The following is a 13,780-nucleotide window of genomic DNA, read 5'->3' as shown; positions in this document are numbered from 1 at the left end:
GTTAAACCTGCCCTCATCTGTGAAAAGCACATTCAGTATTCAGACCGTCCTCATGAAGTCTGGTGTCTGTGAAACAATCTGTCGCTTCCACAACAGGGGTCGGCTGCCAGATACCAGTTTGGTTTGTGAAACGTATAAACACAAAAAAAAAACAGTGTTAACATAATTTAACAGATTTGTTTTGGGGGGAGTGTTTTACATATAATTATATTATCCCTCCACGTGTTACAGTAGAGTGTAATAAAATAACACAACCTAAAACTTTTTTCTGAAGCTGTGAGAGTTAAAACCTGTGCTTTGGTAATTATTAGACAGATCCAGGTCCAGGTAGGATCAACCATGGGTGTTTAAGTGGGTAGAATTTAAAGACCTTAGTTAAAGTATAAAGGTGCCAAACCAGGAAACAATCAAAAGGACCCAGAAGAGAAAAAAGGTGCACAATGAAGACTTTGGACAAAGTGCAAGGGAGGACTGAACTTCTGAAGCACACGGTTGATAAAGTGAGTGTCTGTGGTCCACAAGGAGTGATGTGATGTAAATAACAAAACGTGTCCATTGTTTGTGACCATTTTATTGCGGATATTGGTGTAGTGCTTATGCTATCGAGATGCAAATAGTTTAATATAGTGTAGATTATTTAGTCAGTTGGGTTAATACTTATCTTAGGAATTGTTAATAAGGAAACAGAGTGAAGAAGTATAATCGAAGCCTAACAGCTCTATTAGGTCCACTGGTCTTTAAATAGACTGCGCAGGTAGAAGGTGAGGCGTCGTCCTGTCTCAGTTCACTCTCATCAATCTCTTCACGTCCGTCTTGTGAAAGATTTCAGACTCAAGTCGGGTGAAACGTTACGAGCTGAGCAGACGGTCCAGTGTGGCTGCAGGAGGTGAAGGTACACGTCCGATGTGATTACAGACGCGCTCACCTTTTAGGATCGTGATGAGAAACCTGAAAGGAGGAGCAGTGGTGTCACATTAGTGGTCACACACTACAGATGCACCCATCACCTCATCCTGATTATTAAATATCAGCAACTTGGTAACACCAACACTGAATTGAAGTGATCCTATACAGGCATGTTGTTTGTCATTACAGGTCTCACCTCAAGGCATTTTCAGGTCAATGCTGTTGCAGTAGTCGGTGTAGCAGCAGTGGGTGTTGAGCAAACCCTCAGCACTGAGGCAGTAGAATGGCTGTGCAGGAGGCACGAGACTGGCCCGTGCGATGCAGACACGAACAAGCTGCTTTTGGCCCTCAGTCACATAGGAGGAGACCATGCAGGCCCATCCGTCTCACACCGGGCGCCGTCCTCCTCACAGCTGGCAACGGTGCAGTTACACCAAAGAGCTGCGGAAACAAGGTACAAAGTAATGCACAGAGCACATTATTAGAGTTGTACCAAATATTACTGTACGCAGATTCATGCACTGGAAAAGTCAGATGAACTTGAACTTTGCACAGAGAAACTGAGACTGGCGATAATGATGTTAGGAAGTAGAGGAAGTGTTAAAGGTGGAGGACCAGTTTAAGGATGGCAGGGGCTTTGGGAGGATGGGTGGAGAGTTTATGTGAGATCACGTAGGAGTAGAGATTAAAAGACCAGCTGTGACCGTTATTATGCCAAAAATTTGTCAATAATTAGAAGTGAGAATCCCCAAAACATACTGAAATACGCAAAGATCAGAGTAAAAATGTTTATCTGAGAAACTAAAGCACTGGAAGTGGCTAAAACACAGTTTTTAGTTTTTAGCCTCAACGCAGGAAAACTGACTGGGAAAAAAGTTTATGACTCACAGGAAAAGAAAGAGAGTTATAACACCACAGCGTGGGCAGCACCGTCCTGTGTCAGATACAAAGCAATGTAGTGTCTAGTTCATGTTTATTAGGAAAACCTCCCTCTTTTCTTTACATCATCTTGTCCCAGAACCGTTGTTGGATGTGACGACATATTGGAATAAAGTAATGTGACAACTTTATCGTTATCTCTGTTTAGCTGTAATTTTTAGTGAATAGGAATAATGAACAAAGAAGTTATAAAGAACAACAACTACTACTGTTACTTCCCTAATCAGATAAAAAACACAAATGACAAAACACAAAACGAACACGGAGCCACTCACACTCGCAGGGTCTGAACAGGACGGCGTGGAGCAGCACGACGGCCAGCGACATCCGCAGGTTAGCCATGGTCAATGAGTTGACGGCTGTGATGGTGACAGCTCACCCGGACGGAGCACGGCTACTGCTCGCTCCACCGCCAGGAAGCAGCACATGCACGGGAGAGAGAGAGAGAGAGGGAGAGAGGGAGAGACAGAGAGAGAGAGAGGGTACAGTACTTCTTCTGTGGTGTTCTGTGGCTTTCTTTGGTGGTTTGTGGTCATAAAACAGTGAAACATATAAACATTAAAAATGCTATGTTAACATAATTCAACAGATTAATTTTGGAGTAGTGTTACAATATATAGTATAGTATACTATAGTAGTAGTATATGTTACAGTAGGGAATAAAACACAACCTAAAAGCCTTTCTGAAGCTGTGAGTTAGTTAAAACGTGTGCTTTGCTAGTGGTTACTACTCAGGTCCAGGTCCGGCCACGTCTCAGACGCAGGCGGCTGTGGGACGTGGCCGGACCTGTCCTGGCAGAACGACCCCCACCCGTAGCCTCAGGAGAGATCCCACCCACCCACAAATGTCCAGCGCTCCTCTGTCCAGGCGAGTAAACGCTCCTGCAGGATCAGAGGATCAAACATGGGAGTTTAAATGGGGAGAATTCAAAGTTTAGTTCAAAAATAAAGACATCGAACCAGGAAACCATCAGAAGGACCCAGAAGAGCAAAAGCTGCACAATGAAGACTTTGGACAAAGTGCAAGGGAGGACTGAACTTCTGAAGCACACGGTTGATAAAGTGAGTGTCAAAGGAGTGATGTGAAGTGATGAGTTACTGTAATGCTGTTTACCAGTGGGTTTAATGCTCATCTCAGGAACTGTTAAGGAAACAGAGATGAAGTATAATCGAAGCCTAACAGCTCTGTTAGATCCGCTGGTCTTTAAATAGACTGCACAGGTAGAGGGTGAGGCGTGGTCCTGTCTCAGTTCACTCTCATCAGTCTCTTCACGTCTGTCCTGTGAAAGATCTCAGACTCGAGTGGGGAGAAAGCGTTTGATGAAGGCAACCAGGAGGTCGGGACACGTTACGAGCCGAGCGGACGGTCCAGTGTGGCTGCAGGAGGTGAAGGTAACACGTCAGGCGTCAGCGTCTGTTTTCCTCATTTACAGCAACGCTGCAGATTCCTTTTTGGAATATTGTAACATTAAATATTAGCTAAGGCTGGTGCACACGTGCACAAACAACACAATAGAGCTAAACGGTGGGAAGGTCGGTGCATTCCAGCCCAGAGGGTCATCGCTTCAGTCTTTAAAGGCTCCGCTCTGCGGCCCCTGAGGCGTTTTCACAGCGCTGGCGGGTCGACATTCCACGGTTGTGTTGGTCAACCTGCGATGCATGTGTGCCTAACTGTGTAACGTGTGCAGTGCTGGGCACGGGGACCATCCAGTTCTCCCAGATCGGGATTTACCATGAGTCATCATTAATGTTTGTACTGTACAGGAGTGTGAACCAAACCTGACGCTCACCGTAAGTAACTTGACGGCTCTCCGCATAGCTGGGATATTTACTGGCCGCACGGAGGAGCCGCAGGTGGTGCACGGACAGCGCACGGAGGCAGAGAGCTGGGGAACAGATGCGGGCAAAGCGGCGCGCGCGTGCTTGCGTGCGTGCGTGCGTGCGTGCGCTCCGCGCCCTCCCTCCGCGCGGCCCCTCCTCCTCCTCCTCCCCCCGTCGCTTCCCTCACTTACTTCTGTTCCCACTGGTCATTTTCGTCAGAGACGCTCAGAGCATCGTTCGCTCTGCTCGTCATCTTCACCGTGAAGCGGGGTCCGGACGATGACGGCGGGGCCGCGTGCGCGCTCCCGTCCCGCCTGGGGATCACTGCGGGAATAGCGCGTGGGCGTGTGTTTGCGCGTGTCCGGCCGGCGCGATGCCCGCTGGCGACAGTCTCGGGTCCAGCGGCTGGAGCGGGTCGTCATGAGAGGGGCTCGGCGCCGACAGGGCTGCGGGTGTCGGCACCTGTTCCGAAAGCTGCTGCGCAAATGCGGCTGCTGCTCCGTCCGGGTCACAGGTACGTGGATGCTGCGCCCTCGGCTTCTGCAGCTTCTTGCGCTGCGCTTCTTTGAATTGCTTCTAACAGCAAAGATCATAAAACAGGCATTGAAAAGAGGCATGTTCACATCTGCTGCACACGTGCGCGTCCAATGACATTGGGCAGCTTTTGAAGTAAGGTATAAACAGTAATGTGTTTTTTTATTATATGTAGATAATAGAAACAAATTATCCTCCAGAGTAAAGTAAAGTTCCACTTCCTCCCTCTTAGGTTTTCCTGTGTTTTTTAATCATGTCCACATAATGTCTCTGACTAATTGCTGCTGCTGATGATCTGACTCCTCGGCTGCTGTGGAGCTTCTCCGTCGTGGACTCGCAGTAAACAGATAAAGCTTATCTTGGGGTGCTCACTAGTCTTCCTGGGGCCAGGCTAATCTTAGCAGCACAGTGTTTCCCTGTGTTTCTGTGACTTGTGTATTTGTATTGGTTGGGAAATGGTTACACGGCTGGGATATTCCATCATACTGTAGATATTAATAAGGTTTTTATACCTTTGTTGAGTTTTATTTGAGTGGATTTTGTTGAAACCTCCTCCTGAACTGAGCAGATGAACCGTGAGCTCCGCGTTCATTATTGCTCCTGAAAACAGAAGACGCGCTCCACACGTGTCCTCGCGGCTGCACATTCGGTGGGTCGCACACCTTCACCCCGAAAAAAAGGTAGTGGAAAGATTTGTCTGGGTTGAATTACAGTTGACCAGAGGAGTGAGAGGAATATGACACAGCCAGCGACCCGTTTTCTTCACGTCGGCGGCGGGTTTCACATCTGGAGCTGTGAAAATGCTGCTGATTGTGGAAACACAAGAATCAATGATTCACTGTCCCGACATTCCATTCCCCAAAAAAAACCAGCCCCCCCCGACACACACACACACACACACACACACACACACACACACACACACACACACACGTCCAAAAACACAAAATATACAAGGCCATAAAAATGCACACACACCCCACACACTTAGATAGCATCAACTCCTCTGTTTGTGGAAGAATACGACATTGTGAGACACAGAACAGAACAATCATTGCTATAATCTGAGTTCTACCAATGACAACATATGTTAGGAAACCGTTAGTTTACATTAGTAACCAGCTTTCTCTTTATTTCCTGCTAATATTAGTAACGTGTGTCCTGCTTCAGTTACAGCTGTTACACGTTTCACGGGCGCTCGCAGACAAACTCATACATGTGTGTGATTGTTTACTGCATGGATGGTTGTCAGAGTAACACCTGACGGCACTGTGGCGCTTTGATAGGAAAAAACAGGCAACTGTACGCGCACACATTCAAACATGAGCACACAAACACATCCTGTCACTGCCCTGACCCTTAAATCCTGCTGTTCCAGTTGCTTGTGTGGTGATTGCAGAGCAGAGAGAGCTCAGTCTGCGCTGACCCCCCCCCCCCCCACCACCACCTATATTAGGGGTATTTGCAGCCTTTATTGTTGTTATAAAAGGTGCTTTCTTCCTCTTCAGCGTGAGTCTGAAACATGAGTAATCACAGTCAGAGCCCTGGATTCTTCATTTAGGTATCATCTTTATCAGTTTGGTTTGATGTGTGGTTTGTAGCTCATAACATCCTTTCTACTACTCCTTCAGTATTTAATCTTTTGCTCACTGTGTCTTTCTGTTGATTTTGGGAAATTGTCTGGGAGCTAAAACAAAAAAACACTTCCACAAATGGGACATTTGCTTGGAATCCACTCAGAAGTCCTGCCAACTGCTCTCTTATTCCGCAGACATCATTCCGGCTCAGAAACATCCATGACTAATAGTCCATTAATCCTCCAGCGTGAGGTCATCACTGCCAGTATAGTTAACGTGACGACTAACAAGCCCGTCTTTAGTTACACAGAATCACAGAAGGTACATAGAGGTCACTGTTGTGAAATCATAGCACAGGCTGGTCAAACGGAAGTGTCCAGCTGTGGAGGGTTTGTAGTATTTTTGTAGTAATTCTTGCCTCCCCAACGGCGATGCTGGAGGTTTGGCTTTAATAATCAGTCATGGATGATCTCTGTGTGGGACAGGAACAACGCGTCCGCAGCTTGCAGTGCTGTGGGTGGAGTACACGTTCGTACTACTAAGTACTACAGCTGATGCAGGAGAATCACGGGTAATGTTGCTATCTATATCTATTCATATTCTCTTATGCACGGATGGAATATTTATTAATATTTATTAAGGCCTAGTGATAACGATCAATTATCAACAATTCAGTTCCGGTCAACACCAATTTACACCATCATCGTGCAGGAAGCATCCAGCTGTTTAACACAGTATTAGCCGTTGGTGAGGAAAACACACGGTGAGGAGCCGACAGCATATATTCTAGTATAGTTGTGTGTTGCAGCTTCTGGTCAGCAGTTCAGTTTTAATTATGAACTGTTTCTGTGTTGAACTCGGTTTTTGAGGCTTCTCCCATCGTCAGCAGTTCTAATCTAACAGTGCTGCTGCATTAACATTACACCCTCCAGCTTCAAATCCTCCCTGGAACTAAACCCTCACATTAAATTGGTGCGTTTGATAAGAGAATGGCTGATTTGCAGTGTGGACTCACACTGTTTTCCCCGGCAGTTATTACCAGAACAGAAGCGAACTGTCCGACTCCAGAAATGACTGCGTTTGACTGGGGCGATGATGAGCTCATTCATTAGCATTCTCAGATGGGAAACACAAATAAGAATCAGCTCGTGTGTGATTGTAAAACCCAGAAAAGGGCTCCGTGTCGCGGCTCAGACTCCGTGACGTGTCAACGCGCTGTTTAAAGCATCTCAATAATTCCCACTGCTGTTTGGGAAGCTCATGATGCAAATGGGGCCATGAATGCAGCTCTGAGAGACACAGACCGTCCTCTCGGTACCGATGGTCGGTTTCCAGCAGCCTCTCTCTCCAGGCAGGATTACTGTCAGGCAGATTGACCCCTTGCTAATGTTTGGTCCCGTTTCCTGCCATCCCGCTCCATCTGGGTGGAGAATCACGCCCACCCGGCTCTAATCCCTCTGTTAATCGGTGCCCAGCAGAGAAGCAGTGTTGTGCATGAGACCACCTCCGTGACTGGAGTTAGAACCTCCTCTGCAGCCGCACGCGCCCTCTGGAGGTCCCTGCAGACTGGATGGTGGTCCAGCTGTCAATCACACGCTGCCTAAGTGTCACAAGCAAACACGACGTCGTAGAAGACCCAGTCTATTCAACTGATTATCAGCAGATGTGATAATATCTGTCAATGTCTGTGTTTTGGCTGCGCTGAAGTGGAGCTTTTTTGGCAAAAGCTGACCCAGATTTTAACTGGCTTCTTAGAGGCGCGTTATCGTGATTAGAGCTTACGTAAATGTGCGGACGGGGAATAGAGGCTTCTGGGAGCTGCCGGAGCAACAGCAGGGGGGAGCCTATAAGATCACAGCACCACGATATCATCGGGCTGTTTGATCAGACCGGCGCTCGAGGATGAGGTACCAGTTTCCACAGGAAACAAGATCCAGCTGTGGAGGAGAGAACGCCAGCGACACCCGCTTTACTTCGTTCTTCTCTAACAGAACAACTGTAGAAATCCGACTAAATTTGGCTCCTCGTTTCCGCCCTCTCCAGCTGAGTCCTACTCCGCGGCCGGCAGCGACGGCAGCAGGGCCCCGTCGTGCTCCGGGCCCCACCAGGCCTCGGGCGGCTCCAGCCCCGGCTCGCGCGGCTCGTCGTCGGCGTCGCGGCGGCCCGTCAGCGCCCTGAAGCGCTGGCTCAGCAGCCCCGTCCGCAGGCTCAGCGCCGACGCCCGCGGAGCGGCGGGGAAGACGGAGAGGCAGGCGCCGAGGCCGGACCGGAGGCCGGCGCGGGCGGAGGAGCGGCCCGGGTCCGTGGGGCCCAGCCATAAGGACGCCGTCCGGTCCAGTGGAACCATGGTGCTGTCACTGTAACGCTCACATGTCTTCAGTTCCCCAAAAACTCATGTGATTTCTTCTTAATAAGGCTGTTTTTTGTGTCCAGGCGTGTAAAGGTGTGTCGGCGCCGGCAGATCCGTCGAGTCAGAACTACTTGTCCGACCTCCTGCAGGACAGCGACGCACAGACTCTGGAGCAGGTCAGGAACCCACTGGGCCTTAACTGATGACTAACAATTCATTTTCCAGTAATCACACGTACATAACGGAAGACTGTTCATAGATTCAGACTGACACAGAGCTCTGCTCCATCTGTCTACTGTTGGCAGCTGCACTCAGAGTCAATAAAAAATCATCTGCGCTGCTAAATACGAAGAATGCAAATATGGTCTTGTCAGCTTTCATCTAAGAGCCTCTCATCGAATAGGCTAATAGTTTATAAATGATTAAAACACAGATCAGTCTCCAGCTACGAGGCACACACACACACACACACACACACACACACACACGCATCCCTGGGAGGTTCTGTGGAGCCCGGTCAGTTCTTTGGGCTTTTCTCAGCAGCATCTGGAAGTTATCAATGGACCAAGCTGGAAATGGCTACAACCATGTGAGAGTTAGGGGTGAGGACGTAACTCTAAAATTAGAAGAAGAAGGGGCCTACAGGCGGATGGAGCTAAGGGGGACGGGTTTTCCTCCAAGGACACTGGGTTCAAGGTTCTTAGTCATAGTTTCACAGAAACATGAGTTCAAACAGTCCCATCAGGTGTCGAGTCTGTTTGATAAATGGCTGTTCTCACATTCAACCTTTCTTTTTGCCACATATTATGTCATAAACACTCAGCTACATGTGGACTTTGGTTCTGGTGCTGCCTGCGACAGTCCACGTCCGCGTGGTCCAGTGGGAGGAAGCCACACACACACACACACAGGCAGATGGACATGGCTGTGAGGCAGCAGCAGGAAGCTGCTCTGCCCTGGGCCCGTTTGACCTACAGACTGCAGGATTAGCATCTGTTGCACCGAGGCAGGAAAGGAAATGTGTGCGACTACAGTGTGTGAGGAGGATTACGCTGAAACTCACATGTCCTGCTTTTAGGTCAGGAGGGACGTTTGTTACATGGCGGCTCTCGTGCTGCCATCAGGTTACGCTGACCGTCAATGGCAGTTCAGCGTTCGCCATCATCATCATCATCATTTTACTCAAGTAAAGCACCTCACGAACACACTAATATGACGATAACCACACGCTTGTGTGCGTTCTACAGGACGACTGTGCTGCGACGGACGCCGGCGAAGAGGAGCGAAGCGTCGCCCTAGAGAAGAGCTTGTAGGTGTCAGACACTCACACACGCTGCACACACACGTGTGTGAAAGCCAACGGGAAGACGTTTTTATTTCCTGTGTCCGTCAGGTACGTGCTGACGGAGCTGATAGAGACCGAGAGGCTGTACGTGGAGGATCTGGGCCTGATCGTGCAGGTATGTTGTACCTCAGAGCATCAGTTCAACTGAAGGCATCCTCTAACATGATAGTGACGTGTGTGTGCGTGTGTGTGTGTGTGTGTGTGTGTGTGTGCGTGCATGCGTGTGTGTGTGTGTGTGTGTGTGTGTGTGCATGTGTGTGTGCGTGTGTGTGTGTGTGTGTGCGTGATGATGTGTGTGTGTGTGTGTGTGTGTGTGTGGTGGCGTGCATGCGTGTGTGTGTGCGTGTGTGTGTGGGTGTGTGTGTGTTGTGGTGTGTGTGTGTGTGTGTGTGTGCGTGCATGCGTGTGTGTGTGTGTGTGTGTGTGTGTGTGCGTGCATGCGTGTGTGTGTGTGTGTGTGTGTGTGTGTGTGTGTGTGTGTGTGTGTGTCCATGCGTGTGTGTGTGTGTGTGTGTAGGGCTACATGGCCTCCATGAGCAGCCAGGGCGTTCCCGAGGACATGAAGGGGAAGGACAGGATTGTTTTTGGAAACATCCACCAGATCTACGATTGGCACAAGGAGTGAGTGGGCCTCGTGTTTGTTCCTTCCTGCAGGAGCTCCCCCTGTTTGGTGATTGTTCCGTGTGTCACGTCTCCCGTGTTCCCTGTTTCTGCCTTAACCCTCACTGGGATGTGTCCCACAGTTATTTCCTGGGAGAGCTGGAGAAGTGTGTGGACGAGCCCGACAACCTGGCCCAGCTCTTCATCAAACACGTGGGTCTGGAGGCCGCTCTCCTCTCGCCTTTCAGCCTCACTGCGTGTTTCATTTCAGCGCCTCCTCTGCCCTTCGTTCCCAGGAGCGACGCCTTCACATGTACGTGGTTTACTGTCAGAACAAGCCCAAGTCGGAGCACGTCGTCTCCGAGTACATCGACACGTACTTCGAGGTGAGACCTCGCGCGGCGCACTTCGACTCGAACCGCCGCCCCGCCTCACGCGTGCTTTTGTCTCAGGATCTCAGGCAGACGCTGGGCCACAGGCTGCAGCTCAACGACCTGCTCATCAAGCCCGTCCAGAGGATCATGAAGTACCAGCTGTTGCTGAAGGTAGGAGACGAGCGGTAGATTCTCATGACCTCATGCGATGATGTTTGATGTAAAATGACTCTTCCCCAGGACTTCCTCAAGTACTACAGTAAAGCAGGAAGAGACACCGAGGAGCTGCAGGTCAGAACTCATTAAATACTGGTGTGGTGTTATCAGCCTGCATGTCAAACCCATCCATCCCTGCTGGGTTCCGACAGAGGGCCGTGGAGGTGATGTGCTTCGTGCCGAAGCGCTGTAACGACATGATGAACGTGGGCCGGCTCCAGGGTTTCGAGGTGAGCCGCCGCTGCCGCCGCCGGCGTCGCCTCCGCGCGCGCTCGCGAGCGTTCCCGCCGCGCGTCACAGCGTCTGCGTCGCCTTCCAGGGTAAGATCACGGCGCAGGGCAGGCTGCTGCAGCAGGACACGTTCTCCGTCAGCGAGCAGGAGGGCGGCCTCCTGCCGCGCGCCCGGGAGCGCCGGGTCTTTCTGTTCGAGCGGCTGGTGGTCTTCAGCGAGCCCGCGGACCGGGGGAGGGGCTTCCTGGCTCCGGGGTACACGTTCAAGAGCAGCATCAAGGTGAGTCCGGGGCCCGGCGGCGGTCCGCGCGCTCCGCCTGCTCCCCTCTGACCCCCCCGCCTCCCCCGGGTTGCCAGGTCAGCTGCCTGGGCGTGGAGAAGCCGTGCGAGGAGGACCCGCGCCGCCTGGTGCTGACCTCCAGGGGCACCGACGGCAGCGTGGCGCGCTTCGTCATGCAGGCGCCGTCGCCCGGCGTGCAGCGAGCGTGGCGCGGCGACGTGCTGCAGATCCTGGAGAGCCAGAGGAACTTCCTCAACGGTACCGCGTGCTCCGGTAGAACCGCAGATCTGACAGTTTGGCGCCCCCGACCCATGTGACCCCCCTCTTCCTCTCTGCTGTAGCGCTGCAGTCGCCCATTGAGTACCAGCGCCGGGAGAACAAGTCCCACAGCCTGGGGCGCAGCACCACGCGGCCCCACTCCTCGGCGTCCATGGACCGGAACCGGCCGCCGTGCCTGCGGTCCCACAACGCCTCCCTGCCCTCGCTGCACCCGCGCCCGCACGGCCCCGGCGCCAAGGTGTCCGCCGCCGCTCGCCCTCAGCCCGCCGCCCTCGGGGTTCACGGCCTCTAACCTGTGTGTGTGCTCGCTCTCCTTCCAGCAGCGCAGTCTGTGCACGGAGGCGTCCGGTGGTCGGCCGCGCTGCAGCCAGAACAGCACACAGGTACCAGATCAGGTCCGATTAAATGTCACGGTTTATCTGTACTTTATTGTAGTATTTAGGGTACTACTGTTCCATTGACTAGGCCTGAGTGTCGGCTCTATCTCTGTGCCATCAGCCAGAAGCGGCGACTGCTCGTGGCTGAGATGAAAGGAAATGACCCCCTGCTGTGTCTTTGTCAAATATCCTGTTGTTGTTTCTGCGTTGATTGGACCTGCTTGGCGTAATCTGCAGCCGGTGTCGCTCGGCCGTCGCATGGAAAACCCCGCTGACCTGCGCGTTTATCGTGTTCGCTCAGGCTTCCACCGAGCGCAGGAAACGTCCTGAGCGCCGCGCTCGTATAAGTCGGGTTCTGTCGGGCCCTTTTTCCACAGACTCGCTCTCATCGTCCTTGTTCTGCCTCTTGGCTACGCATTGTTTGCATCCTGCTTGGGTGAACAAGTAGAAACGGGCTTCCTGTGTTCAGTCTCTGTCTGTGTTTCAGACCCCCCCAGGGCAAAGCCTCTCAGCCTGTGCTTGACTTGATACTTTCACAATTATTGATTGAAAAAGAACAACAACAACAGAAATAAAGTTGTATCGAAAGGTGTCGTACAATAAAACTGGGCAAATAGAAAAAAAATCCAAATGCATTTATTACCTACAGTATGTGAATCTGTTATAACAGTGTAATCTGAGTATTCTATTATGTTCTAATGATGTGTTTTGGTTCTTTCAGGATATGACTTCCAGCTTCCAGGGAACCGCATGCAGTGAGGGAGGGGATGACACATAAACTGAGTCAGGGTGCTGTCAGTTCTGCGTGACGGCCGCCTCCATGTTTTGTTCTAGTGTCCGTCTTCATCTCGCTTTCTGTGTGGTGCGGACACAGAGCCATCCCCTTGGTTTGACTGTGTGGCGCATACAAGCACCCACAGGTGCCGATGACAATAGAGATTCATCCAAAAGTTGGCTTTGAGGCACTACACTTTTACTTCATCATGTACAGTGTGTGTACATTTCTTACTTTTTCCATTTAAATAGCTTAATAATTATTTTTGTAATGCGTTGTTCACCAGGGGAAAAATCTGCTTCATTCTCCAGAAGTGGGCTCTCAGATCCCACAGGGCACAATGTCTTGAAACGACTGATGTTTCCTGCGTGACTGTGACTGCTCCATTGTGGGATCCAAATCCTTAGCAGTTGTGAAGTAGATTTATTCTGTCCCTGCAGCAACGTGAATGTTTTAGTCCCTCTGATGGTCTTTTTTAAACCCAGCCACTGAGCTTTGTTTGTACTCACTCAGGGTGAGGGAGACAAAGAGAAATGTTAATCTGTCATCACATAAATGTAAATAAACTCACGTGAAATGACACGGTCACAGAGTAATAAAAGAGAAATGTTCTTCGGGTATTTGACGTGAATGTTCTTGTAAAAATAGTCACAAGTATGCTACAGGATGTCACAGCATCAAGCATTTCCACTGGTGAAGACAGACTCAGACTAGAATCATCTGGTCTTTCTCTGGTAGTTTTACGTCATTTCGTGTTATCTTTTAGTTGTTTGAATGCCTTCCCATAAAGAAACCTCGAATCACCACATGACAAAGCACATTCCCAGGACGTTTTCCCACTTAGTAATGCGTCCACGTTCCCATGTGTCTTCTAAATATAACGCAAATAGATCGATGAAAGCATTTGCCCTCTTGGAAAAGCAAACTCTAAAGACTGATCACTTTAAGAATGAATCTCATATGCTCTATGCTCAGTTTAGCCTAGAACCCAATTGCTGGGAGAGTATGGAATTATCTTTTTCACAATTATAAGCCTTCAGTTTTTTCTATTTAAATCTACATTACTTTTTGTTTCAGTGGGAAGATTACACATTACTATAGAACATTACTATTTGCAGTGATTAGTTGATTGGTTTCAAATCTTTACAAAACATAGGTTAACCTTGTTGCACAGCG

General features: G+C 50.1%; 1 protein-coding gene across 10 annotated transcripts; it reads left to right on the top strand.

The window, feature by feature from the left end:
• The first annotated feature begins 1,083 nt into the window (after positions 1 to 1,083).
• arhgef25b (Rho guanine nucleotide exchange factor (GEF) 25b) lies at positions 1,084 to 13,224 on the top strand. 10 transcript variants are annotated; one of them, XM_029152208.3, is made up of 17 exons: positions 1,084 to 1,360; positions 3,135 to 3,237; positions 7,821 to 8,125; positions 8,211 to 8,303; positions 9,375 to 9,436; positions 9,521 to 9,587; positions 9,990 to 10,093; positions 10,216 to 10,285; positions 10,369 to 10,458; positions 10,525 to 10,617; positions 10,687 to 10,737; positions 10,815 to 10,892; positions 10,982 to 11,173; positions 11,251 to 11,431; positions 11,515 to 11,690; positions 11,776 to 11,835; positions 12,551 to 13,224. In XM_029152208.3, the coding sequence occupies exons 1-17, from the start codon at positions 1,190 to 1,192 to the stop codon at positions 12,605 to 12,607; spliced, it is 1,953 nt and encodes a 650-aa protein (XP_029008041.1). In that variant the 5' UTR covers positions 1,084 to 1,189; the 3' UTR covers positions 12,608 to 13,224. The 10 variants fall into 10 exon arrangements, with proteins under 10 accessions (XP_029008041.1, XP_029008039.1, XP_029008040.1 ...); XM_029152206.3 differs by having other exon boundaries at positions 11,776 to 11,847; XM_029152207.3 differs by having other exon boundaries at positions 11,773 to 11,835.
• Positions 13,225 to 13,780: the final 556 nt, after the last annotated feature.

Source organism: Betta splendens, chromosome 5 (assembly GCF_900634795.4).
Source record: "Betta splendens chromosome 5, fBetSpl5.4, whole genome shotgun sequence".
In the NCBI taxonomy this organism is placed as follows: domain Eukaryota; kingdom Metazoa; phylum Chordata; class Actinopteri; order Anabantiformes; family Osphronemidae; genus Betta; species Betta splendens.
The sequence above is the reverse complement of the archived record's forward strand: the minus strand, read 5'-3'. Positions and strand labels throughout refer to the sequence as shown.

What these genes read in the sequence shown, in the direction of transcription:
- arhgef25b (XM_029152204.3), top strand. Translation starts at nt 1,190, where the DNA reads ATGGCTGTGCAGGAGGCACGAGACTGGCCCGTGCGATGCAGACACGAA. An exon ending in TGTGGCTGCAGGAGGTGAAG is followed by an intron (nt 3,238 to 7,820) that starts GTAACACGTCAG and finishes CGCCCTCTCCAG; the next exon opens with CTGAGTCCTACTCCGCGGCC. An exon ending in GTCGCCCTAGAGAAGAGCTT is followed by an intron (nt 9,437 to 9,520) that starts GTAGGTGTCAGA and finishes TGTGTCCGTCAG; the next exon opens with GTACGTGCTGACGGAGCTGA.